The sequence below is a fragment of the Cydia fagiglandana genome, chromosome 26 (assembly GCF_963556715.1).
Source record: "Cydia fagiglandana chromosome 26, ilCydFagi1.1, whole genome shotgun sequence".
Taxonomy (NCBI): domain Eukaryota; kingdom Metazoa; phylum Arthropoda; class Insecta; order Lepidoptera; family Tortricidae; genus Cydia; species Cydia fagiglandana.
The window spans coordinates 8,779,309-8,805,925 of record NC_085957.1 but is presented as its reverse complement, the minus strand read 5'-3'; the positions used below and the strand labels follow the sequence as shown (position 1 = coordinate 8,805,925).

At 39.0% G+C, this 26,617-nt stretch overlaps 3 protein-coding genes across 3 annotated transcripts in view; 2 read left to right on the top strand and 1 right to left on the bottom strand.

Moving 5' to 3' along the window:
• Positions 1–1,236: 1,236 nt before the first annotated feature.
• On the bottom strand, positions 1,237–3,664 carry LOC134677637 (RNA polymerase-associated protein LEO1-like). Its single transcript, XM_063536097.1, has 3 exons — positions 3,615–3,664; positions 2,850–2,883; positions 1,237–2,174 (listed from the first exon to the last, which is right to left on the bottom strand). Exons 1-3 carry the CDS (start codon positions 3,636–3,638, stop codon positions 1,261–1,263), a joined length of 972 nt encoding a protein of 323 aa, XP_063392167.1. The 5' UTR covers positions 3,639–3,664; the 3' UTR covers positions 1,237–1,260.
• A 9,246-nt stretch (positions 3,665–12,910) lies between these two features.
• The window catches only part of LOC134677488 (uncharacterized), a 64,160-nt gene continuing 50,453 nt past the window's right edge, over positions 12,911–26,617 (top strand). Inside the window, exon 1 of the mRNA XM_063535969.1 lies at positions 12,911–13,078. The gene's annotated coding sequence lies outside the window, so the exon portion shown is untranslated. The remainder of the gene's footprint in view (positions 13,079–26,617) is intronic.
• LOC134677354 (uncharacterized) lies at positions 22,007–25,579 on the top strand. The gene is made up of 2 exons (XM_063535788.1): positions 22,007–22,186; positions 25,061–25,579. Exons 1-2 carry the CDS (start codon positions 22,007–22,009, stop codon positions 25,577–25,579), a joined length of 699 nt encoding a protein of 232 aa, XP_063391858.1.

Genomic DNA, 26,617 nt, shown 5'->3' with positions numbered 1-26,617 from the left:
GTTTCTTAGGATCTTAAGTCCGCTTATGAAACCACACAGCTACGCAAACATTACGTGTGATGACGAAATTATTGTACAGTTTCTATACTGATACTAGGGGGGTCACGTCTCTCTGACGCTGACTGTACTTATGTTATGTATTATTTGATATTTGCCAGTCGCTTTTCGGTGAAGGAAAACATCGTGAGGAAAGGTTGAAAAGTCAGATGGCAGTCGCTTTCGTAAAAACTAGTACGTCAAATCATGAGATTAGTTGTCAAGCGGACCCCAGGCTCCCATGAGCCGTGGCAAAATGCCAGGATAACGCCAGGAAGAAGTAAAAAGTTGACGGTTTGATAATCCAGTGATAATGGTGCCGTAGCACCATCTACTTCAGCTAATAAGTCTTATACGAATATAACGCCGCCCTGTTGGTCATCCTAAATATTGTTGGGGGATAGAATGGAGGCAGATCTCCGTGGGCCCGGGGTCGGCGAAACCGCGTGATACCGCTGTGTGTATTTCGTTCAATAATATCTCCACTACTAATCATTTAAATTCTACTACTAGAATTGAAACCAGTCAGTACCACTCGATTCCAAATTTCTATCGATCGTATTTCAAAAATTTACATTTCACCGTTTTCCACCGATTTTCGAGTGACGAAATCGGGCGATAGATATTCAAAAATCGCCCTCCTGGATCGAACAAAGTGGCGTGCTCGTGTTGAAGGCCAAGACTCATTTCATCATCATCGGGTCATCGCGCCAGCGAAGTAAGTAGACCAAGAAAAGCCTGTGCAGCGATGTTGATAGCCCACGCAGTGCAAGTGTTATTTATGCGTCATCATTTCACAAAATTTTGACATTTAAAATAATACTTGCACTGCGTGGGCTATCAAAATCTCTGCAGACTTTTCTTGGTCTAACTCTAGTAGAAATTGAATCGAAAGATGGCAGTAAATTTACTGTGACTACTAAATTTACTTTGACAATACAGGCGTCTGGCAATTTAGGATCTGGGAGACCTAAGTTAGGTGGGTAAGTTTTAGATAGATGGGTAAGTTTTGTTTATTTTATTAGATTTAATTTATTTAGTTTACCTATACTTCATTTTAATGATAGTTTATAAGTTATGTTATTGAATAAAGGGATGAATAAGAATATCATTATCAATTTACAGTTTATTCTAACCTAAGTTAGGTATCTTGTAGTACTTTTGACCTTTAGGTATATGTCCCATAATATTTTAAATATGTATTTATCAGCAACTGGCACGTCACTATCTGCTTTTAAGAAACCAGTACTCGGATTGTCCTGGGTTACGCTTTTGTACGTAAACGATTATCGGTTTCTTTTTCTGTTTGTCACAAACCTCTACAACCTTCTGTCCATTATCGTCCAAATCTAAATACATAACATGAGGTTGTACTTCTTTATCAATATTATTTTGTCCTGAGTTACGTTTCTGTACGTAAACAATTATCGGATCCTTTTCCTTTCTGTCCAAAACATCCACAACCGTCTGTCCATTATCGTCCAAATCTAAATTCATAACCTCAGGTCGTACTTCTGTATCATTATTAATGAATTGCTCTTCTTCTTGGCCATTATTTTTTACTTCTCTGTCTTTATTCTTCAATTTGTCATCTTCCTGATTGTCTTGTTTTACTATGCCGATACTCTTTAAATTATCATCGTTTTGTTCTCCTTCTTCTGTATTTATTTCTGTTTCTTCATGAGCTTCCGAGTTTTTATTATTTTCTTGTTCAATTTTTTCACTCGAAATTTGGTCTTGTGTCTTATTATTATTAGATTTATTATCATTTTCCTCTTCTTCTTTCAAAGTATGATCTTGTTTCTCATTTGTATCAGATTCCTTTTTCAACTCTGCTTCTTTTTCTTTTTCAGATTTTTCTCTCTCTAGCTTCGCCTTTTCTCTGTGATGATCAATCTCTTCTAATTCGTCACCTGATAGTTGACAGTCGTTGACAGAGAGCTGCAGCACTGTCTCTTTCTCGTCCTCGCCCTCGGTGTGCTGCTCTATGGATAGCTTGAGGAGACGGATGTCGAAGTGTTCGTGCTCTATGGTCAGTTTGTTGAGGAAGCGCCCCAGTTTCTCGACTATCTGGTCGATTTGTTGCTCTTTCTCTGGTGACATTTTGATACAGTTGGGCCGTGGTTGTGGATCTGAAACTGTAATTGAACATTAAAAAATATATGCCTATAATATGCATTATTTGCCTGTAAGATTTGAGGACTTCCCTCAATTCCTCAGGGATCCCATCATCAGAACTGGGTTTTAAAAAATGGGACCTACTTGGAACTATATCCATATACTTGCGCACTGCCAAGGAATGGAATTCCTTGCCGGCGTCTATATTTCCGTGTTCTTATAACCCGGCAACCTTCAAATCAAGAGTGAACAGGCACCTTCTGGGCGAGCTCGCTCCATCGTAGGCCACGTCTACGCCTCGGCTAGTCTGTGGCCATGAGTAAGCCCTAAATAATAATAAAAAAAAGGTACCTTAAGGGTACAAACTTCCAAACAGAAAAACAATTTTCCAAATCGGTTCAAAAATAGATTTTCTGAGCCGAGGTATAGTAGGTAAAAGCACATACAGAAAAATACGGTCTACGGTATTTTCGTCAGAAGGTTAAAAATAATTTATTTTCAAATATTATAACCAAAGTTTTATATTTCCACTTTTTTGTATTTATGTTGGACTTGGACAGGCTTTCTCAAACTGGGGTACAGAGATTGTTAAGGATTTGCGAAAAGATACAACATGTCTCATTAATTACTTACAAAATGAGTATTGTAACAAAATGCTTTTAATTAAAATTAAATCTTAACAAGTACAATGGTACCTTGACTAGGTAACGCCAGAGATAAACTCAGGATCTGAAACAAATAATAATTAACCGTCAATAAACAAAACATAAAATAATCCTGCCAAGTGCGAGTCGGGCTCGCGCACCGATGATTCCATAAAACTTTTTAAGCCAATCCACAATAACGTTTACCCTTTAAGGTAATAGTTATCATGTCCTAGTGCTCGTCATGCTAATACCCAATATATGACACGGTGCCGTCATCACACATGTACCTACTGGGGCAGTGACGAGCACTAGGACCTTCGAGCAATACCGGGAAGGGAGTCGGCATTCGCACTATTTCCCCCCTGCCGAGGTACAAGATCAACTGGGCATGCACACAACTAGCGCGGTGCGTGTCCGTACACAAAAAGAGATCGAGGTGTGCAAGATTTGTTTTTGACGTGTTTCATTTTCTATTGCATTTGTGTCGTTACGTCGTTAGATTTTCTATGATTACTGTAGACCTTCGAGCAACACCGGCTTCCGACACATCGGAAGGGAGGGGCCCAAGGGATATCTTACTGTACAAATCTTTCTGCCATTTTTTGCGCGGGGAAAGGTGCACACAGTCGCACTTCTCACACACGTACATACAAAATCCAATCTGTAATGACGACACAAATACATAGAAAATGACACATGTCAAAGACAAAAAGCTGTAGACTATGGACGAATGCAACAGTGGTATCGGTGAATTTTTAAAGGGACAACAATCACAACTGCAGTTATATAAATCATAAAATATAATGAACTTACAGATAATAACAGTATAAACTCCATGTTGGAATATAAACCGCCGCGACGCATAGTTTCAGCACAACTGAGTAAATTTGGCCCACGTACGTACGACTACGTAGGCGTAGTGAATTGTATCAATATTGGTTTAGCTTTGTTTCTAATGCGTATACGCGAAACCAGGCGTTTGAGAGCCATTGCAAAGCAAGACATGCTTTGTTAATGAGAATTAAATTTTTCGCTAGCGAATTTTTATGCGAATATTAGTTATACCTTCGTATATTTCGCCCAGGGTATTAGTATTGCCATACAAAAATGTCGGACACCGGCCGGCTGGAGGTCTTCATTAATTGGTTATTAAAAATGTAAACGAGTGACGTCACTAACAAACCCATTACGTATTTTACGTCTTATTATAGTTCATTCTTTGTTTACAAATTCGCAATGGTATATTTCACCTGCTAAGAAAATAGACAATAGAGGCCGGTTAAAGGCGACATTCGCCAACAGAATGTCACTTTAAGGTACGTAATGCCTGCAAAATGATGTACAGTTAACTGTAAAAATATGGGTGTAGCCCAATTATTCAAAAATATGTCTCATAGTTCTTAATTCGCTTACATAAGAGCTATGGGACATATTTTTGAGATGATTTATGCACCCATAATACCCATATTTATACAGTCGACTGTACTTAGTAGAAAATTCGTCAACTGAGGCATTTATAAATTATGCGGGAAATATAGGTAGTCAGCGCGGTGGGGGGATGTTTCAATTTTGAAACGCCTGCAAGAAAACATTTGCAATGATCAGACTGAAGCTGTTAAATATTGCTCTTAACTTTTAACCAGGCGTTTTATGATAAATCACTACACCTCACACCATTAAACAAAGTCCCCCCCCCCCCCCCCCCCCGCGCGCCGCGTCTGTCTGTTTGTGTGAACTTTCGAGATAAACTCAAAAAAATGCTGAATAGATTTTCATGCGGCCATCACCTATCAATAGAGTGTTTCTTGAGGAAGGTTTAGATGTATAATTTATTAAATTTTAGTATAACCCGTTCATAGGTAGGTATTCAGTTTGTTGTAGCAACGAGTACCTAAGAGATACACACATCCAGCACATACTACATTAATATTAATGCCAAGTTTCATGTAAATTAATAAGCTGTTTCTTAATTCGTATTGGCGGCGGGTTAGTGTGAGTAATGATCTGTAGATGTGTGTATATTTAGTGTAGGCACCTACGATATCTTGAATCAACCGCAAGTGTTACATCACAGAAACGGATCAGAAGTAAGTTAAGTAATAGGTACTCCGAGGTCAATGAACCGGGCGTGGAGACTTGCTCATACCAGGTACATGGAACTAATTTAATAGCTCTTCATCATTGCTGAATTGATGCTAACACGTTGAGCCAAAATGATTTGCACTTTTGAAACATTGACAGAAATAGAACTTTACAAGATAGATCTTAATTTTATTTATTATTTGGCCGCGTAACTCACGGACTAAGATTGAAACCGGCTTAAGTGAGGGCAAGACCATTGCCAATACAGCCATTCACTTTAAAAAGTTACATTTGTAATAACAATACTTTCGTGAGACACAGACATATTAAATATATTTTAAAAACGGGTCACGGGACATGTTTCACTCCTACTGTGGAGTGTCATCAGGAGCTTGCGTTGACGGTGGCGGACCGGCGCAGACACACACGACGTATATTACTTATACACACACATCGGCGCGAAACTCTGCGCAGTCGGCAAGTAACCTAGCAGGTCAAATCCGTGATGGGGTAAACGTTAATTCGAGTTAAAAATCGCCAGTTTTCTAAATGACCTGGTGTACACGGATGCAAAGCTTTTGAGTCCGGTTCCTCGTGGGTGTTGTGAAAGACCCGACACATTAACAGACAAACATCGAATATCGGGAGCTCAAAAATAGTAAAAAAGGTAATCCCGGTCCTCGGACAATAATTAAATATACTGTCGATTTAACATCGTAAGTCCCAGTGTATTTGTACCTACAAGTACAATAGTCGAAAAATGGAATCTTGAACGTTGCGAGGGTTCCGAGGGGCCTCCGAGTGAAACACAAAAATTTTCACCGTACCAACCCGAAGCAAATATAAAAATATCAAACAAAATCAAATCCAAAAGAATGTTATTAAATATTTATCATCCAAAATCATCATTTAAAAGTCAATTCTACCAGCAAACATAAGAAAACAACTCAAAATTTGCATTTGATTACTTTGCCTCACATGTGAGTAAAATGTAACTTTGCTTATCAGTATTTGAAGTGCAAAGTAAGCCTTTCCAAGCTGGTGTGGTGAAAATTAATTTCAAGTTTTATACTCTTATAGAAACAAAAGAAAGTTCTAAATTCAAAAGCGCCTAAATTGCCCTGGGTCTAAGAGGACATCTAGGTATTTTGTGCATAATCATTCCTACATAATATTAAGTTTATAAATATTACGTTGATAATAGCGAGCGCTACGTTTTATTTTTTATGTTATAGGTAATACCGTTCTATATAATAATTATAAAAATATTCATAATATTACGCTACGTCTTACGTAGGCGAACAACGCGCGAACGCGGCGCGGCGCGGCGCGGCGAAATCAATCCTTTGATGCCCATAGAAGTGTCCTACGTAAGCGATCTCGTTGCGAACGCGGTGCGGCGCGATTTGCACGCGAATGTCAGGCGGCGCGGCGCGGCGCGGCGCGGCGGCGGCCGCTTTCGCCGCGCCGCGCCGCGCCGCGTTCGCGCGTTGTTCGCCTACGTAAGACGTAGCGTTACAAATGACGCAACATGGGCACCTGCCAAGGACAACTAGGTAGGTAGTCGTTTTCCTCTGCTCTTTCGGATTTCCCGCGGGTTTTTTGATTAATTATTCATTAATTCAGAATCGTGAGATATTAATGTGCTACACGTGTTACATATAAAAATGTCAGAACCCTAGTGTAAATTTTGTCAAAATATTAATAGTCAGTAGTATTCGATAGCGTGACGAGCGTTCGCGTATAGTTCGTAGGTTCGTAACTGAGCCCGAGCTAATCCTATTGTCTATTGTTAAGTAAAACCGCTCGTGCCACGTGCCACCACGACCTGCGTAAAAACCTGCGTACTTCGGTTACTGAGTGCCGGCGAGTCGAACGCTACAGAACCAGTCTAAAATATGTCATCGAGATGCGTAACAAAGGCGCGTTAATCGGAGAGCGGAACTACACTGGTTTTTTGAGCGTTGGACTAGCCTGCGCTCAGGTGCCAAATAGAATAAGGATGACCCTTTTTTGCAGGTAAGTAGCACGTGCGGTTTTACTTAACAATAGACAATAGGATTAGCCGCCGGGCTCAGTTACGAATCTACGAACTATACGCGTTATGTCAGGCGTGACTCACTCCGCGATTCCGTCGCTTTGCTACAGGTAGCTAAAAGTGCATCCGTTAGGCCCCAATTTTGGGGTTTGCCATAAGCCGCGCGTGGCACTGTCGCCACCTAGCGGCTATATCTGTGCTGATCGCATAGATGCTGATCGTAACAGACGCGTTTTGTTAGAGAGTGAGTCTTCTGTACCTAGTGCTATTATTTATTCTGTGGTTATGTCTATATTTGTGCCTGAGTTTCCAAAACGTTCTACTTCTAGGGTGTGAGGGTGAAGACCCTTCCGACAGCGAGTAAACATTCCAAAAATTAAAACCCTTTTAAAGAATTAAAAGTCAATTTAAACCAAACATCCGCGGCCATCGGAAATCCATGGCACACCGGCCCTTTACTTTCGAAAGGCACTTGAGAAAGGGTCGGTGTAACAAGCGCTATATGCGGTGTATAGAGCATATGAATGATCTACCTGAGGCCCTACCGTTCGACGTGTTGTCTCTCTGTTGCACTTGTACGTATAAGTGTGACAGGGAGGCAACAAGTCGAACGTGGTTCTAGGACTTCTATAGGGTAGGTTCTCTGTAGCTACCAATAGGCAGTGCAATACTTGTCAAGCGACTGTCCATAATCGCACAGGATAACCTGAGGGCCTACCGCGAACCACGTTCGACGTGTTGCCTCCCTATCACACTTACGTACGAATTTACAAGCGCGACAGAGAGGCAACACGTCGAACGTGGTTCGCGGTAAGCCCTCTGGCCTCTTACGCACAAACCTGTCCGCATCTGTCTGCAATTTTGTACCGGCCTCAATAGCCATCTAGAATATCGCTGGCCCAATATGACAGGGTTCTATGTTTCACTTTTATCGAACTGAAATTTGAACATTGTCACAGTGACATTAAGACGAATTTCAACTATCCTGAAAATGTGACATAGAACCCTGTACCCTCATTATGAGCCAGCGATATGTAGATTTGTTGAGTACCTCTACCTAACCAGTGACAGTTGCGAATAACCAGAGATGTGAAAAATACTTTATAAAAACCGGGCAAGTGCGAGTCGGACTCGCGCACGAAGGGTTCCGTACCATAATGCAAAAAAAAAAAAACAAAAAAAAGCAAAAAGAAAACGGTCACCCATCCAAGTACTGACCCCTCCCGACGTTGCTTAACTTTGGTCAAAAATCACGTTTGTTGTATGGGAGCCCCATTTAAATCTTTATTTTATTCCGTTTTTAGTATTTGTTGTTATAGTGGCAACAGAAATACATACATCATCTGTGAAAATTTCAACTGTCTAGCTATCACGGTTCGTGAGATACAGCCTGGTGACAGACGGACGGACGGACGGACGGACGGACGGACAGCGAAGTCTTAGTAATAGGGTCCCGTTTTACCCTTTGGGTACGGTACCCTAAAAAGTATTTAAACACAAAATACAAATACTTCCTTGATAATACTATTTCAAATGCAAAATACAAAATAGTTTTTGAATTTGTATTTAAATACAAAATACGAAATAGGTATTTTCAAAATACTTTTTAAAAATACAAATACTTTGCGATAAAAGGTACTCTGAGTATAGTGAATACCTAGTCTGAATTAAAAAGTATATATTACTCGGAATTTCCCAGTTGAAAAGACTCTCTTTATTCTTTGAAATCAATCCTCTATCTAAAGTGCAAATTTCTAGTTATATATTTGCTCATATTAACCGGTAGGATGTAGGTATGGATGATGGTTTTTAACGGCCAACTTTTAAAGTATTAATTTGTAATGTTTTACAGCTAGGTAACAGCACCAGTCATGGGACATTTAAGAGGAAATTTGGAGTATTTATGATATTTCCCTTATACATGTAAATGGTATACCGCTTAGCGTGTTAAAAGATGAAAGTCCTATCCGTCTTTCATGTTTTAGGCGTGTTGTATCAAAGATACTGCAATTAGTTTCCATATATTTAACAAATTAAAACTATGCTTTTTTTCTCCAGTCATGGACACCAAAGTTCCAGTAATGGGCCCCCGGTAATGGACGTGGATCCAGTAATGGGCCCCCTATAATGGACATTGCTCTATCAGTATAAAATATTGAAATGGGGAATAAATTACGGCAAAATAAAACAATTTTTGGTATAAGCTTTTATCGCTGAATGTATTTTTCTTTCCACAGCCAATTATTATTGAATTAGATCCATCGAGACAATTCTAATATACCCAAACACAATTAGTTAGGGTTTAATGCGATAAAGTTCCCATGGCCACCTCCTGTCTCCATCATCAGATGAGATCCATGTTATCATAATATTGCATTATCATCCGATTTGCATACTTAATTACGTACTTACACAAAATTTCAACTGAATCGGAAATCGAAAAGTGGCTCAAATTCAGCTACCAAGATTGGACCCACACTAACTTAACAGGGCAAGTTAAATAAAAGTTTGGAAAAACGATATTAATTTATCCGAAGTCCGAGAATACCTCTTGATTGACATATTTCTTAACTACATTTTATTTCTGTATTGCTTAAACATGAAATTATGGTATAGCAAGCATCATTCTGTCATTTGTCCCATCATAGGAGGTACGCAGTTTTACAGCTCCTATAATGGGATTGGGCCAAATACCACTATTTTTTTACATCTGTGGAGTCACAACATAGTGTGTTGTATACCTTATCTCATGGTAAATGCAATTAACAAAACACATTCTAGTTTTCATCAAGTATTAATTAATTAAAATTTAATAAATTAACTCACCTCTCTTAGCGAAGTTGTTAAGAATTCGTAGTGGTATTTTTTTTCAGTGACACGACAACTTTTAGGTTGACGTCAATTTCTTAAAAAACAACCAAATTTCATAAAACTTCAAACTGAAACAGCTCTAGAACTTTTATTTATGATAATATACAGCCAGTGTTTTTAAACTACTTTTAGATACTTATTTTAGAGGAATTATGTTTTTTTGTCCCATTACTGGTTCCACGTCCATTATAGGGTCCACTACTATATAATGCCTCTCGTTAGTGTGATGAAAACGTCTCGTTTGTGTTTCACCAGGGCAGAAAAGTTTGTTCTCCTCTCGTGCCTTGAAACCCTCGCAACACTCAAGATTCCACTTTTTTAACCACTCGCTACGCTTGTGGTCATGTGACATGACATGATCATGCGACGTTACTAAACAGATTCAACAGTTCCATGTTAAAAGAATGAGAGAGTTCCCAGGATTGTAACATCAGAAGAGATTGTACCTCCTATACCTACATTACCTACCTACTATAAAGTATTTTGTATTTTGAAAATAGAAAATATTAGGTCCTAAAAACTATTTTAAATAAAATACAAAATTGTTTTCTTCAAAAGGTATTTAAATACAAAATAGGTATTTTGCATTTTGTATTTGCATTTTAAATACAAGTATTTCAAATAAGTCACATCTCTGCGAATAACTGACTGGTTGATATTGTCCGGCGAACTGGTAATCTGTGGGCCCCTTTACCTAAAGGCTCCTCTTCACGTTGGGCCAACGCCAACGCCAACGAGGGGCGCAGCCATGCGGTAGAATGAGATAGCAATATCACTTGCTCCCTCTAACGCATAAATGCGTCCCTCGTTGGCGTTGGCGTTGGCCCAACGTGAAGAGGAGCCTTTAAGAGTAGTATTGGTAATTTGGTGTAGGTATCGAGACCTTCCCTACGGTGAAACCGCCGAGACTTTGACGTGGGACGGGAAACCAGAGTCGAACCAAGAATAGTCTGCAGTGGAAAATCTAAACAACTCTCGATAGCCATCACAACCAAGTTATTATTATTTGAAGTACCTACCTAAAGCAACAAAGTTATGTTATCAATGGTAAAACCACACATAATATTACAAACATAGTAACCAAATTTAAAAACCGCAGGAATCTACTCACGTCCGAATAACGGCCATGTTTTCTACTTTGCCGCGTAATATTTGTAAGCACGTTGTATCTTTATTGATGATACTGAGTATCTTTATAGAGGGGCTACCGCTAAAACCGAAATTCGCATATTGCGGGGATCTTTCTCTTTTACTCCAATGAAGGCGTAATTAGAGTGACAGAGAAAAATGCCCGCAATTTGCGAACTTCGATTTATGCGGTTATAGCCCTGTCTCTGTCTGGTAAAGGTGCTAATTGATATTGCTTTCTCGCTCAGCTATTTGCTAGAAAAAACTAGATATACTTAGCTGTTTTACATGACCTGTAGGCCCTGTAGCTACCCGTAGTGCATACTTTACGTAAATAGGTACTCACGGGTTTAGCCATTAAAAAGCTGCTAAATAAAATCCGTAAATCGCCCAAAGAAAAGGTGGTCAAGTGGTAATTAAGGAGAGTTGACGTTGACGTCACTTGCTAAAAATATGAGGTTGACATTTAAATTCAGTGTTGCTAGCTGGTGAAGTAATACAGTAATTGAGGGGTTTTATTATTATGAATTGTATTTATTTTTACTATTCCATTTAGTTATGCCAGACGTGGCTCACTCCGCGATTTCGTCGCTTTGCTACAGGTAGCTAAAAGTACATCCGTTCGACCCCAATTTTGGGGTTTGCCATAAGCCGCGCGTGGCGCTGTCGCCGCCTAGCGGCTATATCTGTGCTGGGGCCCGTTTCTCAAAAGCTTGTAACTTGTAATACAAGTGGAAGTCTCTTTTTAACAAAAGCTGTCAAAAAGTTTCTCAAAAGCTTGTAGCTTGTAATACAAGCGGATGTCACTTTTTGACAGCTTTTGTTAAAAAGAGACTTCCACTTGTATTACAAGTTACAAGCTTTTGAGAAACGGGCCCCTAATCGTAACAGACGCGTTTTGTTAGAGAGTGAGTCTTCTGCACCTAGTACTATTATTTATTATGTGGTTATGCCTTAGTCGGAGTAAAAGAGAAAGATGCCCGCAATTTGCGAACTTCGGTGTTCGCGGTAGGCCCTCAGCGAACTGGGTGAGATATTTTTTGTTTCTATTTTTTGGATATTCTCTGTTTCACTCGCTTAACCTCTACAGTCGGAATATGAAAAGTTAAAAACGATTATTTAAATTCCTACGGCCGTTTGCGCATACTATTCATTTCATACTGAAGATATTAGATAAACGCACAGTCTTGACGCATATGCAGCAGATGGCGTAGCAATCATATCGTGATTTGAAGACTAAGATTTTTTTTATTGGACTAATTTCTGTTTATGAAGACCGGTCTATAAATAGAGAATATTAGGTGCCTTTTAACCTGAATTGAAAGTAAATGAGCACTTACGAGTTACGAGAACACAATCTCAAAACTGTATAGTGTATACGATATCAAGTACAAATAAAATAATACCCTATATTTTTTATTGTTTATCATTTGGGGACATCGTCACTTCTTTTAAATATATGTTTTATTAGCCTACTTTGGTGTCCCACTGCTGGGCAAAGGCCTAAATTATAAAAAAAAACTATAACAAATATTTTACAAATGTACAGTGGTTGTTCGTGTTTTGATATCTTTGACTATGGCAAATAAAAGTGACAGACTACATAAACCCAAACCATGAAAACAATGCCGTTTATAAATAAATATTGCAAATTTTTGGAATATGTGGTACCGTCAACCGGCGTATATATAATAGGGACAAACGTTTAAATATGATTTACCTGACAATTTCTTTCAAAATACTTAACCAAATTGTAGCATTCGATTAAAAATAGTAGTAGATTTTGTATGATAGTATTTGTGTGGGCAGTTATTAAGAAATTGTCATGCCAGATTACATTTTAAGTTTTGTCCCTATCCACCCCAGTTGACGGTATCAATTTTTATTATTATACGTTTACATAAATCGTCAAATTAAAATGGGGGAAAACTTTGAATTTGACTGGCAACACTAATGACGCAAACATTTTGACAGATTCACTTCGGCTGCCGCTGCGTTGCGTGGTCCGTGCCTACTCGTGCGCAACAACATATTGCTAAATAACAAATAAATTCCAGGAAAACCCGCGATTAACGGTTGTGATTTGTGAAAAAAGCTGGATTAAATACATTGGAGTGCAGTGAGTGTTGTTTTTGGACGGACCTTTGACTATACGCAGGTAAGTGTTAAAAAAAAAACAAGTAGTTCTCTGTGGTGTTTTCGAAAGTTGAATTTGCAAATTTAATTCGCTATCTGCGCGTCACACGGTTCGTCCCCAGTTCTCTAGTCTTAAAACAGTACATTTATGAGTTGAATGCGATCGATCAGTATCTTGCTTTTTTGGTAGTTAGTTTTTGATGTTTGTATAAATATGCGTTAGGTCATAATTGTTATGATAATTGTGACTAGGTGCCTACGTTCAGATTGTGGTTTAGGTAAATTAAGGATTACTTATATATTTGTCATAGAACTGACTAAATAAAGGGCCTTGTATTTTCGGTTCTGCAGTTTTCGGTTATATAGTCTGTATCTTCAGGTATTTAAATAACAGTACACAAAAATCTACCCTCAAACGCCTCCTTAAGGGTAGATGAAAACATTACACGATCAAATAATGTAGTAAGTCAGGTTATTCAGTGACCGATCCAGGCGGTTTTGTATTTGGTTGGTTAACCAATAAATGTTATAACTACCCGAAAATGTACAAATTTTACTTTTATTTAAATACCTAAAGATACAGAGTATAGTACCATTGGCCGCATTGTTAACCGTCTATCTGTGGACTTTATTACAAAAGGCTTGAGGTCCACCGATGGACAGTTAACCTCTAGCTGCCCATACGTCTAACCTTGCCAAGCAAAATGAAATTTTATTTTGTCAACACAAAGTTCAAATTTTAATGGAACAGGAGACCTTTTTATAGGTCTCTGGGCAGCTAGAGGTTAAGAGTGTTGCTGTCTGTACATACTGGTTGTCTACTTTATATGAAAACCTGTTTAGGTTCTCGCTGCGCTTAAAATACTTAAACAGCCTTTGGGATTTACCTGCTATCTAGACTTGTTTACTGTAATTGTAGGCAGTTAACGCATTGCTTAAATGGCTTGGAATGTAGAGGGCACATAATTATAGTGTATGAGAATCAAAGGATTTCATATAACTGGTGTTTTATTTATTTCAAAGAAACTATCTATGTATATAACATATTAAATATAAAATAAACTAAAACTACAAACAAATTAAAATTAATACTCAAATAAAAGAAACTTACCTATAAAATAAAAACCTAATTATAAAAAGAATACCCCTTCCAGCAGGTCCGCCTGTGGCATGGTACCCATTACGCTTTACGCCATTACGCCAAGGCGATTAATTGCGAGAAATAACTGGTTAAGACAGGGGCGGGACAAACTTTTGAGATGAAGGGCCAATGCCAAATTATAAATTATTCAATTTAAACTCTCAAGAACATTATTAACACTATACATATTTTAGGATTTGCTTTTTGAGGTTTTTTTTTCTAAATATGCAACATGTTTAGGAGAGCATGGGTTTCCATTGTAGAGCATTAATCATAAAACAAAGGCCCTCCATACACCACATTTTTTGTTTGTTTGTTTGTTTGCCTATCTGCCTCTATCACTTAAATATGCAAGAGTGATAGAGAATAAATAAAATTTTTTTTTTTAATATTTGCATTTAGCCCTTAGTACAGTGCAATTGTTGTAAATGGTTTTAATAGTTGTGACTATAGGCGCCTATCTGTACCTATTTACATTTTGGTAAGGCCATGGCCGTGATTCTATTGGCCAGACAATTATTGATCTGCCTTGAAAACATGTGGAAAGTAAACTGCCAGATTTAGCAATATTGGCTTGCAAAGTGAAGGTCTTATGGTCCGACTACTATAGCCCGAATAATGTATAATATCTGGGAGACTGAGCAGATATTTTTGAGCACCTTGACTGCTCCAATATATCTGACAGCACTTACATTGTAATGTAAAGGTGCTGCAGTTTTTTGGCCGCAACCGAATCTTCGGCCGAATAATTGATTTTAGTGCCAAAAGTTGTTACAATAAGTATCTACATTTACTAGGCTTATTTAAATTTTTACCTCAATTCTTAGCCTGAGTCTCAAACTGAACTTACCGCACCATCAGGTTGTTTACAAGGTTAATTTTAATATAAATCTGTATGGAAATACCAACCTTAATGATAATGAAAAAAGGGACCATTATAATTTAAAAGGCATATTTTTGGTGATTATGTTATCAACAGTGTCAATGTGGTTGTATATTAATATTATTAATAGTTATTTATATAACTGCTCTAGAGCTCTGATAAGTGGTAGGTTCTTATTTAATGCGGGATTTAACCGCGAATAATTTACATAAAATGTTAGTTATTTTGAGTATATTTGTTACATGGTTGGATGAACTTAAGGACCTTCCTTCCTTTAAAGTAAGCACACTTTACACGAGGAATTTGGCACAATGACCCGCTTGTCCCTGTCTAGAAACAATAGATTGCACGCGCGTAATTATATTGCTGTCCCGCTCGCACAGTGTCAGTGTGTGAACTTGGTGTGAACCGTTTAAATGGCAAATCAATTACACACAGTTACCTAAATACACGGTGACCAAAAAATGAGTGCATTCCCGTTGTCAGGAAGGTTTTGGGATTATACTGAGCAACTTTTACTGTGGGACCAACCCCGAAATCGCAAAAAATAAATTACCCTCTTATAGAAAATGGACTAGCCAAAATGTATGAAACAGCCAAATATTTTTTCGCGATTTCGGGGTTGGTCCCATAGTAACAGTTGCTCAGTATAATCCCAAACCTCCCTGGCAACGGGAATGCAATTATTTTATTGGCCACCGTGTAAAACCAAACAGACACATAATTTAGTAGTAGTAGTAATCACTTTATTGCACACAACACAGGTTATTTACCTAGTAAGGAATTGGTATTTCAGCCTAAGCCGCAAACTGACGCACAGATGATAGCAACACTAGTTATTCATGTATACCTACCTATTAAAAGTAATTAAGTCATATATGGTCATTCACGTGGGCAATGCATGCTCAGCAATTTAATTACTTATTACAGCTATTACTTCACTATAGTTTGTTTTTTTTTAGCATTAGAAATAAGGTAAACAATCTTGATGTGTCTTTTAATTGACAAACACATTTTCAAAATAAGTAAGTTACGGGAATATGCACCAATTATGAATCTAATACGACCATTTATATTCTTCTGCTTTCATAAGTAATAGTTACTGATTTATAAAAAGCGTTTTTCAATTAAAAGATATGTCAAGATCGCTTACCTTCTTTCAAGTTCTTTCTAATGCTAAAAAAAAACGAACTTACAGCGACCCGCGCCGGCTTCGCACGGGTGTCGCTTGTCATGCCATGTGGAGGGTCGGAGGAGTTGGAGGGTCTGCCATCTTGTGGCCTGAATTGGAAACATGTGCACATGTACATTGCCAAAGCAAGTGCTACCATCTACCGTTCTCGTCTCATACATTTAGTTCTCTTACTTTATCGTGACCGTAAAACGTGCCATTGCATTGGACATCCATTGTTGTTATCGTATTGTAATAGTATAAAAGCGAACATAACGAACATTGTATAGTATTGTTTAGAATTATACGTAGATGATAGACGCAATATGTTTATTTCATTTATCGCAGCTAAGTCAATTAATGATTTATAAAAGTCAATACGACTTAACCGCTAAGAAATAATATGGAATACATCTAATAATGTAACAGTGATATTAAATATATTAAGAACGGGTCACTCACGTATTTTAAGTCGAAAAACGCTCGACATGTTTCACTCCGAACCGGGGAGTGTCATCAGGAGCTTGCGTTGACGGTGACGGACCGGCGCAGACACACACACACACACAATAACAGTATTCATCTGCTATATTACTATATGGGTATTCATATGCTGTATTACGTATTATGTCTTCCTCTTGGCAAGCATTATTGCTGTATGGAGATCCCAAAACATGCCAATTTCCAAGGAGGATAAAATCGCAAAGCTTAACACAGATGGCGTTGTAATCGTTTATTTGCCAAATTCCCTGGGTTCGAATTCTGTTCAAATAAACTTTACACTAGACTTTTTATCATTTAAAAAAATTTATGAAATCAAATAACAAAAACTAACTGTCAATAACTTTACTGAACCTCACGGTGACAAAAAAACCGGACAAGTGCGAGTCGGACTCGCCCACCGAGGGTTCCGGACTTTTTTAGTATATGTTATAGCGGCAACAGAAATACATCATCTGTGAAAATTTCAATTGTCTAGCTATCACGGTTCATGAGTGCCTGCCAGGTGACAGACAGACGGACAGCGGAGTCTTAGTATTAGGGTCCCGTTTTAACCCTTTGGGTACGGAACCCTAAAAAACCCCATTTAAGTATTAAATTTTCATCGTCCTTTCTTATGAAAAAAGATTTACCTTTCCTAAAAGATATATCTACCTATAGTTTGGTCCAGGACTATATCGTTTAAAAACAGACAGAGAGAATCATACTGTATTCTTCTTACGCTAGTACTAGCACCCAAAAGAAAGGGATGGGTATATTTTCTTGGTTCTTACTGACTGACAAGTTGTGTTTGCCAGACGTATATCTAAGTACCCTAGGCGGCTTTCAGCGCTATCGAATGTCAGGAATTTGTTTGGTTTTATCTTCAAACTAATTTTCGTTCAACAGAGTCTGCTAATTATTCAAATTTAAGGAAAACAGAGAAAAATAAAGAATTTGATTGATTGATTAAAAAATACCCGTTCGGGCTACAGCCGCAGTAGGGTTAACTTCGATAGCCGGCTTGTTAAGAGTGGTACGCGAATTCAAATCTCGGTCGAGATAGTGAATTTTTAATATTTTTCCATCAATTTATTTGAAAGTGCGGTTATAAGTTACATTAAAATGTGTGAAAATCGTGAAAGTTCATACAACACTTTAATAACTGGCATTTTTAAACACCCTTCTGTCGGATGACCTCGACATCGCTCGGCTATCTAATATATAGCACAATGCGTGTATATGTTGTTTTGTAACCTGAATTCGTTTCGCATCTGTTCGACCTTGCTTCTGTACACTTTGGTCGCATATATGTATCGCATATATGTATGTGTCTGACCATGGGGCTTTAATTCCAGGGCTTGATTTTACTCGCTAAACTGAGCTACTTTTACTATGGGACCAACCCTAAAATCGGGGAATTTTTTTTGGCTTTGGAAAGCCCCAGGGTCAGTAACACCCTGTATATGTAGGTACACCGTATGCTCAACATTGCATATAGTTCTGTTAGCGCGATACTGGCGTTAACTATATTATTGTATTTTATTGTAGAATTATTGAAACTATTAGTTTATATATAAATTAGTAGTATTTATTGTACTTTTCACAATGAGATTGTTGACATTAAAGTGCCTTGTTTTTTCTTGTCATTGACATATTTCAATTATTTCAAACTTAGAATGCGCGCCGCATCATAGACTCTTCTGCGGCGCTATGTATAAAGGTTGGATCATTAACAAGTTCGTTTTTTTACATTAGAAAAAGACGATGCGATCTTGACGTGTCTTTTAATTGAAAAACACTTTTTATTTAAAGTGTTTTTCAATTAAAAGTATCTATATCAAACGGTGTCTGAGAAAAACGCATGCAAGACCGAAGTGATCCCATAAGTATTCCGTGATCATTTCAAAGTTTTGTACGGAACACTAAAACAGGAACTATTACTTACGAAAGCAAAAGAATGTAAATAATCGTATATGATTCATAATTGTTACATATTTGCCGTGACTTATTTTTGTGTGTTTTCAATAAAAAGACCCGTCAAGATTGTTTACCTTTTTTCTAATGCTAAAAAACCGAACTATGTAAGTATAGAATTATATACCATCGCCCACACTGTTAACTGACAGTTCGTAAACCTTATTTCAAAAGGCATAAGGTCCACCGATGGACAGTCAAGAGTGTTTTTCTAATTACCTATTAAGATTTAATGCATGTGATCCCTGTTTTAACTATTATTGTTTATCTGTGATATTATGATTAGAGTGTGTATTTTTATTGAATTTGTATGCCAATAGGCACGACATAGTGACACTGAAACATTTATTTAACATTTTGTAACTTACCTATGTTGAACAAATAAATCTTTGAATTTGAATTTGTTGCTGCTTGTGCCAGACATTGCCTGCTTTGAAAAAAAAAAATCGGTTAAGTAGTAGATTGCGGCAATTTACGCGAGAAATCCTATTAAAAGTGATCTTTTTAATGATCGAATATGTTACCATACTCAAGTTGCTATACTAGTTCTTCTCAACATTCCCGAGCATTCCCGGAATCTCCCGAGCCCGTCCGATGGGCATGACGTCACTAAGAGTATAATGACGTCACGTACCAGCCGGTGCATGGTACAGTCGCCATCAGATATATCGGAGCGGCCAAGGTGTTCACAATATCTGAACACGCACACTAACGCCTTGACAATACACCGTGTTTTTATTGATTTCCGTTAATTTCAAGGGTGCATTCCTGAGCTTAAGAGCCAACGGGAGTGGTCATTCCTCCATACAAACGTACTCCTCGTTTTCCTCCGTGGTTTTTGAAGCTAGAGCAATGATTTTTTCAACACAGATTAATATTGTCAGTATCTGTGTCGGACCGTTTTGCTTTTTGTGATATTTTTGTTTTTTAAGGCGCTAGAGCCCTTCAAAAATGGCCAAAATGGCCTAATTGACTATGCCGCAATGAGAGGCGTGGTATTCAAAACTGATATCAATTAGCCAAAAAAGCAAAACGGTCCGACACAGATAATTTCATAATCATTTAGATTTCCAAATTTGGTTACGATTGGTTAAGTTTTGGAGGAGGAAAAAGAGAACTACGAAACCTCGATTTTTGTCATTTTTACGCAGGATTTTTCGCCTCCGCTGCAGTTGTCCCTATCGCACTAATTTTAGGGGCGGAGTCAAGTTTCTAAATACGTACACAGCCAGAAAAGTGATGGGCAATAGTCGACATTTAATGTCGATAATCTAGTGATGTAAGAAGTTATCGATAAACCGTCTTGTGTGAAAATATCTAGATCCTCCTAAGACACCAGGGGTTTTGCGTTGAGAGGGAACACATTTTTGTAGTTACATAGGTACAATCTATTTTGAACTTTTTGATTCTAATATTTCAAATTAGAAATCAAAATTATATTTTATTGCATGGTTATGGGTTTACAAAATTTTTAGGTACAGTCACGCTCCGTAATTGTCGAGCAATTTCCCCTAGCTAGGGAATGCAATCTCGCACCAAGATTGTTGATTCGAGATCTCGCACGAAAAATCCGAATCGAGATTGGGTGTTTCGAGATCTCGACAGTCAGATTTTCGGGATCGAGATTAATATCTCGACGAGAACGAATTTGACAAAGAAACTAAAAATGTGTTATTTTAATCAAAAATCTCTAAGAATTCCATACATATAGACATCGTAAAATCGGGCGTATCGAGATATTCCTAGGAATATAATGAAACGCCGACATTTCATGATCTGCCTAGCGAACACCAGCCATTTTGTGCAAACCTCAAGGTGTGATATCGTCGTCGACATCTCTTCTAAATACCTAAAACTGGTATGGACGTGTTCCTCGTGGTCTCCAGAATATGAATAGACCGGTTTTTATTTTATGGAGGGGGGGGGGGACGTGTCGAAAAAAAGGAAGGAAAAAGTGGGCGGCCGACCAGCATTGATATTTGTTCACGTCTTTAGTCCTATGGGACCGATCGGTTCGTGTGAGATGTCGTCTGAAAGAGTATTAAACGTGCAATTATTGTTTTATAATAGCCGTAGTCATAACTGTAGTCATTTACAAAATATTTAAAATATATGATTTTTTACCGTGCATGGATGGCATAAGTACTGACAAAACATGCGTCTAACTCAATAAAATATAACTTTACCGCAATTAATGTTATTATAAAATATAAGAAATATTTCATTAGCTTTCCAAAAACATAAGTTTTATTGCTGTATGATATTGTGGCGTGTTAACACCTAGCTTAAACAGCTTACCTAAGCCTGGCAACACCACCCCCTACACGCCATCTTGTCGACTCTAGCTAGCACCGGCGTACACGCCGCTCTGTAATTTTTAGTTACATTAAATACTTTATTATGTAAAACGTGCAAAGCCATCTATTACACGACGTATACCAAGTGACAACTGCATCTCATTCAAATCCCACGTCATCCCTGCCCGGTGACGGGAAATTGGTGACTCCGAAGAAAGAACGCCGACTTCTGCAAACATCCGCGTCCATACGTGAATCAAAGTTCGTATCGTAGACGTCGATCGATCAACAAAGAAGATCTACAAAGCGCAGCCTGGATGGAGTTAAAGAAAAAAGTGCATCGAAAACCAAAGGCGTGGTCATAACCTTGCATAACCTTGGCACCTGTTGAAGCTCGTCCATAAAGGTGCCCACAGACGGACGGATTGTCTTACAAGCACTCACTGTCAACTCGCCGTCAATCGCCGAGATCGCATCATTCTCATCGGCCAGTGCGGATCGCTCTACGAAACGTCATACGTCAAACTTGACATACGTCATCCAGCGACTTCCCGCCCGCCAGTGTCAGCGATGTCACGCAAGTAAAACCTAAACTTTTACTGTTTTCACGGAACTTTTCAGTGTTTTTCGTCCGATAATTTATTTCAAAGAACAAAAGTGTGTGTGCTACGCTATATACAGTGCCTAAATAATAACAAACTAACCAATAGCTACATATACAAATTGAAATACGTCCCGGTTTTGGAAATTTACTAACTGTTTGGTGTGTGCGGTGCTGATTAATTAACAATACTAACTGGACATTTATGGCTCCTGTTGCTGCCTGTCAATATACAATTTGCTAGATTTAACCCTGATTTTGCCACTGATTTTCATACTGTTTTGGAAACATTTTCATGTTAATTTCTGAATTTATGTGCATTTTAATTGTCTTGTTTTGCCTGTGTGTTTCGTTCTGATTGTGTGTGTGTAACATTTGGTTGTGGTATCAAACTTTAAAAATGTCTCTTGAGGAGTTGCGGACTGAGCTGGAGGCCCTAAAGGTGCAAAACGCGGCTCTACAAGCCCAGCAGAACCAGCCTTCAACATCTGACACACCTACATCCGACACCACGGCACCAACAAAAGGCATATGCGGTGTTACAGTCAAACTGCCTCCGTTCTGGGCCGACCGACCAGCGGTATGGTTCGCCCAGGCAGAGGCACAATTTCATTTGGCAGGAATTAAGGCAGACATGACTAAATTCAGTCATGTCATCAGCATAATTGACCAACGACTAATCGGAGAGATTGAAGACATTATCATGAGCCCGCCGGAACATGATAAGTATAAAATAAAATTGAATTGAATAAGCTAAATTGGGAAGATGAATTTCGTAACTTACAACCGGACCAAGCGGTAGGGCGATTCTACAATTTGTTGTTTGATATTATAGATAAATTAATTCCACTTAAACATTTAAAAATTTTTAAATATCCAAAATGGTTCTCCCATGCACTTATTAGTACTTTAAATAGAAAAACCAAATTATGGCGCAAATGGAAGATCTATCATTCGCTTGCTGATTATCGGGAATACTCGCTTCTTCGCACTCGCTGCAAAACATTAATGTTGGAATCTTTTAATACCTTTACTGTCAACACGGAATAGTACATTGTGTATTAAGGGCGGGAAATAAGAAATTACGAACGAGTGTCAATTTTAAGCCCGACGCGAAGCGAGGGCTTAAAATGTTCACGAGTTCGGAATTTCTTTACCGCCCGTGGCACACACAATGTTTTTCATCACACTTGTAAGGAAAAAGGAGAATTAATAAAAACAAACTTCTGTATAAAACACTTTTCCGCCCTAGGGCGAAAATTTCAATTTCCCGCCCGCAAGCCCTACGTGTAAATAAATCTTTTCCGAGCAAGTGTGATGAAAAACACTTTTCCGCCCTAGGGCGAAAATTTCAATTTTCCGCCCGCAAGCCCTACGTGTAAATACATCTTTTCCGAGCAAGTGTGATGAAAAAGTCTTTAAAACATAATATCAAGGCATTCTGGTCCTATGTGGCATCCCAAAGAAAAAGTCTGTCTAGCTACCCTGAAACTATGTTCTATGAGAGTGAATCCGCATCGACGCCTAAACAAATTGTAGATCTATTCTCCAAGTTCTTTTTCTCTGTATTTGAACCGAAGGGTGACATTAACCATGAAGTTCTGACAAACCTACCACAGCGTGAGGGAGCACCTAACTTATCAAACTTATATATTAAGAAATCTGATCTTTTTAAGAAACTCGCAAACGTCGATACGAATAAGGGAATCGGGCCTGACAAAATTAGCCCTATACTTGTTAAAAACTCTGCTAAGGCGCTTACTAATCCATTATATATTTTATTTAATAAATGCCTGAGTTTAGGTGTCTTTCCCGAGCAGTGGAAAACTTCTAATGTTACACCAATTCACAAAAATGGGTCACGCGCAGATATAACCAATTATCGACCTATATCTGTGCAATCTTGCATCCCTAAAGTATTTGAGAGTTTAATACATGACCTTTTGTATCCCTCGCTTGTTAATGCTATAATACCAGAGCAGCATGGTTTCATGAAAGGTAAATCTACAATCACTAATCTTACACTTTACACAAACTACCTATTTGAATCTATGGATAAAAGAATACAGGTTGACGTGATATTCACCGATTTCAGAAAGGCTTTTGACAAGGTGGACCATTTACTGCTTTTAGAAAAATTGGCTTACAATGGCATTCGGGGAAACCTCCTACGTTGGTTTATGTCGTACCTCTCTAACAGAACCCAAGTCATTGCCTTGAATGGGTTTAGGTCTAACCTCACAACGGTATCTTCTGGGGTAATACAGGGTTCTATTTTGGGTCCCTTGTTGTACATTATTTTTATAAATGACATTAAAGAGTGTTTTAAGAACTGTAGTATTCTAATGTTTGCAGACGACCTAAAGATATTTAAATCAGTTAAATCTCGTGATGACATTCACTTAATTCAAGATGATATCAACAATTTTACCTCGTACTGTCATAAGAATAAACTGCAATTAGCGGGTGATAAATGTTTGCACATGTGTTTTACTAAAAATAAAAAAAGGGCTATTGACACTGAATTTAGAATTGGCAATACGGCCATTACAAAAGTATCGTCTGTACGTGACTTAGGTATATTATTTGACAATAAACTTGATTTTAACAGTCACATTGAACGAATTATCTCTAAAGCATATCAAATGTTAGGATTTGTATTAAGAACAGCAAAAGTGTTTAAAAAATCATCCACGTACATTCTATTATACAAAGCTCTTGTTAGACCGCATTTGGAATATGCATCAATTGTGTGGAACCCATTTTACTCCAAGTATTCGAACGCAATTGAAATGGTCCAAAAAAAGTTTTTGCGGGCTACACATAGACGCTTAACTGGCAAACGCATGTCCTATTGTAATTTATTAAAACATTATAAGCTACCCTCCCTCGACTCAAGGCGCATGTGTTCTGATATGATGGTTCTCCACAACATCTGCCATGACAGGTACGACTGCTCAGAGCTGCTTGACAACATTTGCTTTAGGGTCCCCTCACGCAGTACCGCCCGCTCTAATGCCTTGTTCGCCGTCCCAACTTGTTCATCTAACGCTGGGATCCGCGCACCTTTGCGCCGCCTTTGCAATACTTACAATAAATTATTCACGGCCGTGGACATTTTCAACACAAACAGAGCACGATTCCAAAAACAAATTCTTGATATTCTAGCTGAGACAACATCATTTCTTTGTATATTTAGCTGGTTTCATTGCATCTTGTCGCTAGTGTGCGTTAGCTTAGTTAAGTTTACCGTAGCATACCTTTACCTATATTATGTATAGTTCTAAGTGAGAGCGTTTTAGGAGGTAGGTGCACATCTTTTGAATTATATAACTTACCATTAACTATTATGTACTTACTTCTGTTGTTTCTCCAATAAAGAAAATAATAAAGAAAATAATAAAAAAAACAAATATTAAAAGAAGAACTGATCCGGCGGCTCTCTGTTTCGGAGCAGCAGCGGGTCGAGCGACTGTTAAGCAGCGAGGAGCTCGGAACCCGCAAGCCGTCCGCTTTCCTCCGCCACCTACAGTCTCTTGCAGGCTCATCTAAAGATGACAGCATCTTAAGGCAGTTATGGATGAGACGGCTACCAGGGCAAGTCCAAGCAATTTTGACTGCTCAATCTGACATCAGCTTAGACAAACTTGCAGAGCTGGCTGACAAAATAATGGAAGTCACTCCTGGTCCACAACAAGCATGTCAGGTAACTAATAATTCGGGACAGCCTGATCTCAACGCTGTAATGGCCCGTCTCGAGCAGCTCACACAGCAGGTTGCTGCTATGACTACAAGAGGGCAGCGTGGCAGATCCCGGAACAGATCATCATCGCGCAGCAGAAGCCGAACCAACTCCCCGGCCAGCGGCGCGAGTCGGCTGTGCTGGTACCATAAAAAGTTCAATACAAGAGCTACCAAATGCAACCCGCCTTGCAACTGGAACAACTCGGAAAACTCGAACAGCGGTCAGTAATGGCGGGGTCTGACTGCTCCACGGAATCACTCAGCCGCCGCCTATTCGTCACCGATAAGGTAACGAAACACCAGTTCCTGATTGACACAGGGTCAGATTTGTGCTGCTATCCATACCGCTGGCTCAAGGAGCAGCGGAGACCTACAGAATGGGACCTTAGAGCAGCGAATGGCAGTACAATTTTGACCTATGGAACAGTCCACCTTAGACTTGATTTTGGACTGCGGCGCGACTTCACCTGGCAGTTTGTGGTGGCAGAAGTTAATTCAGCCATCATCGGTTCAGATTTTTTGGCCCATTACCATCTTCTACCAGATTGCTACACTCAACGCCTTGTGGATGGTAAGACTGGACTTAAGGCCATTTGCTCAACCGCTACTGTCACGCAGCCTAGCATCAAATCTATCAGTCTACGGGACTCTCCTTTTGCACAAGTGCTCACTGAGTTCCCTGACATCACTAAGCCTCCTGGATTCCAGCGGTTAGTCAAACACAACACTGTGCACCATATTAGGACCACCGAAGGCCCACCCATCTCCTGCCGTCCCCGACGCTTGGCACCTCAGAAGCTATCTGCTGCCAAGACCGAACTAGAGGACATGGTGCGGACTGGGGTGGCTCGGCCATCCGAGAGTGCTTGGTCCTCTCCCTTGCACATGACAACTAAGAAAGACCAGTCTTGGCGTCCCTGCGGGGACTGTCGCGCCCTGAACGCCAGGACCATTCCCGACCGCTATCCAGTGCGCCACATCAACGACTACGCGAATAACCTCGCTGGTGCTACCATCTTTAGCACCCTTGATCTGGTGAAGGCCTATCACCAGATCCCAGTAGCTGAGGACGACATACCCAAGACCGCCATCGTTACCCCGTTTGGCCTCTTCGAATTCCCTTTCATGACATTTGGGTTACGAAATGCCGGTCAAACCTTTCAAAGGTTCATCGATGAGGTCACACGGGGTCTCGATTTTGTTTTTCCATATATAGATGACATCCTCGTCTACTCAGCTGACGAGACTCTACACAAGGAACATCTGC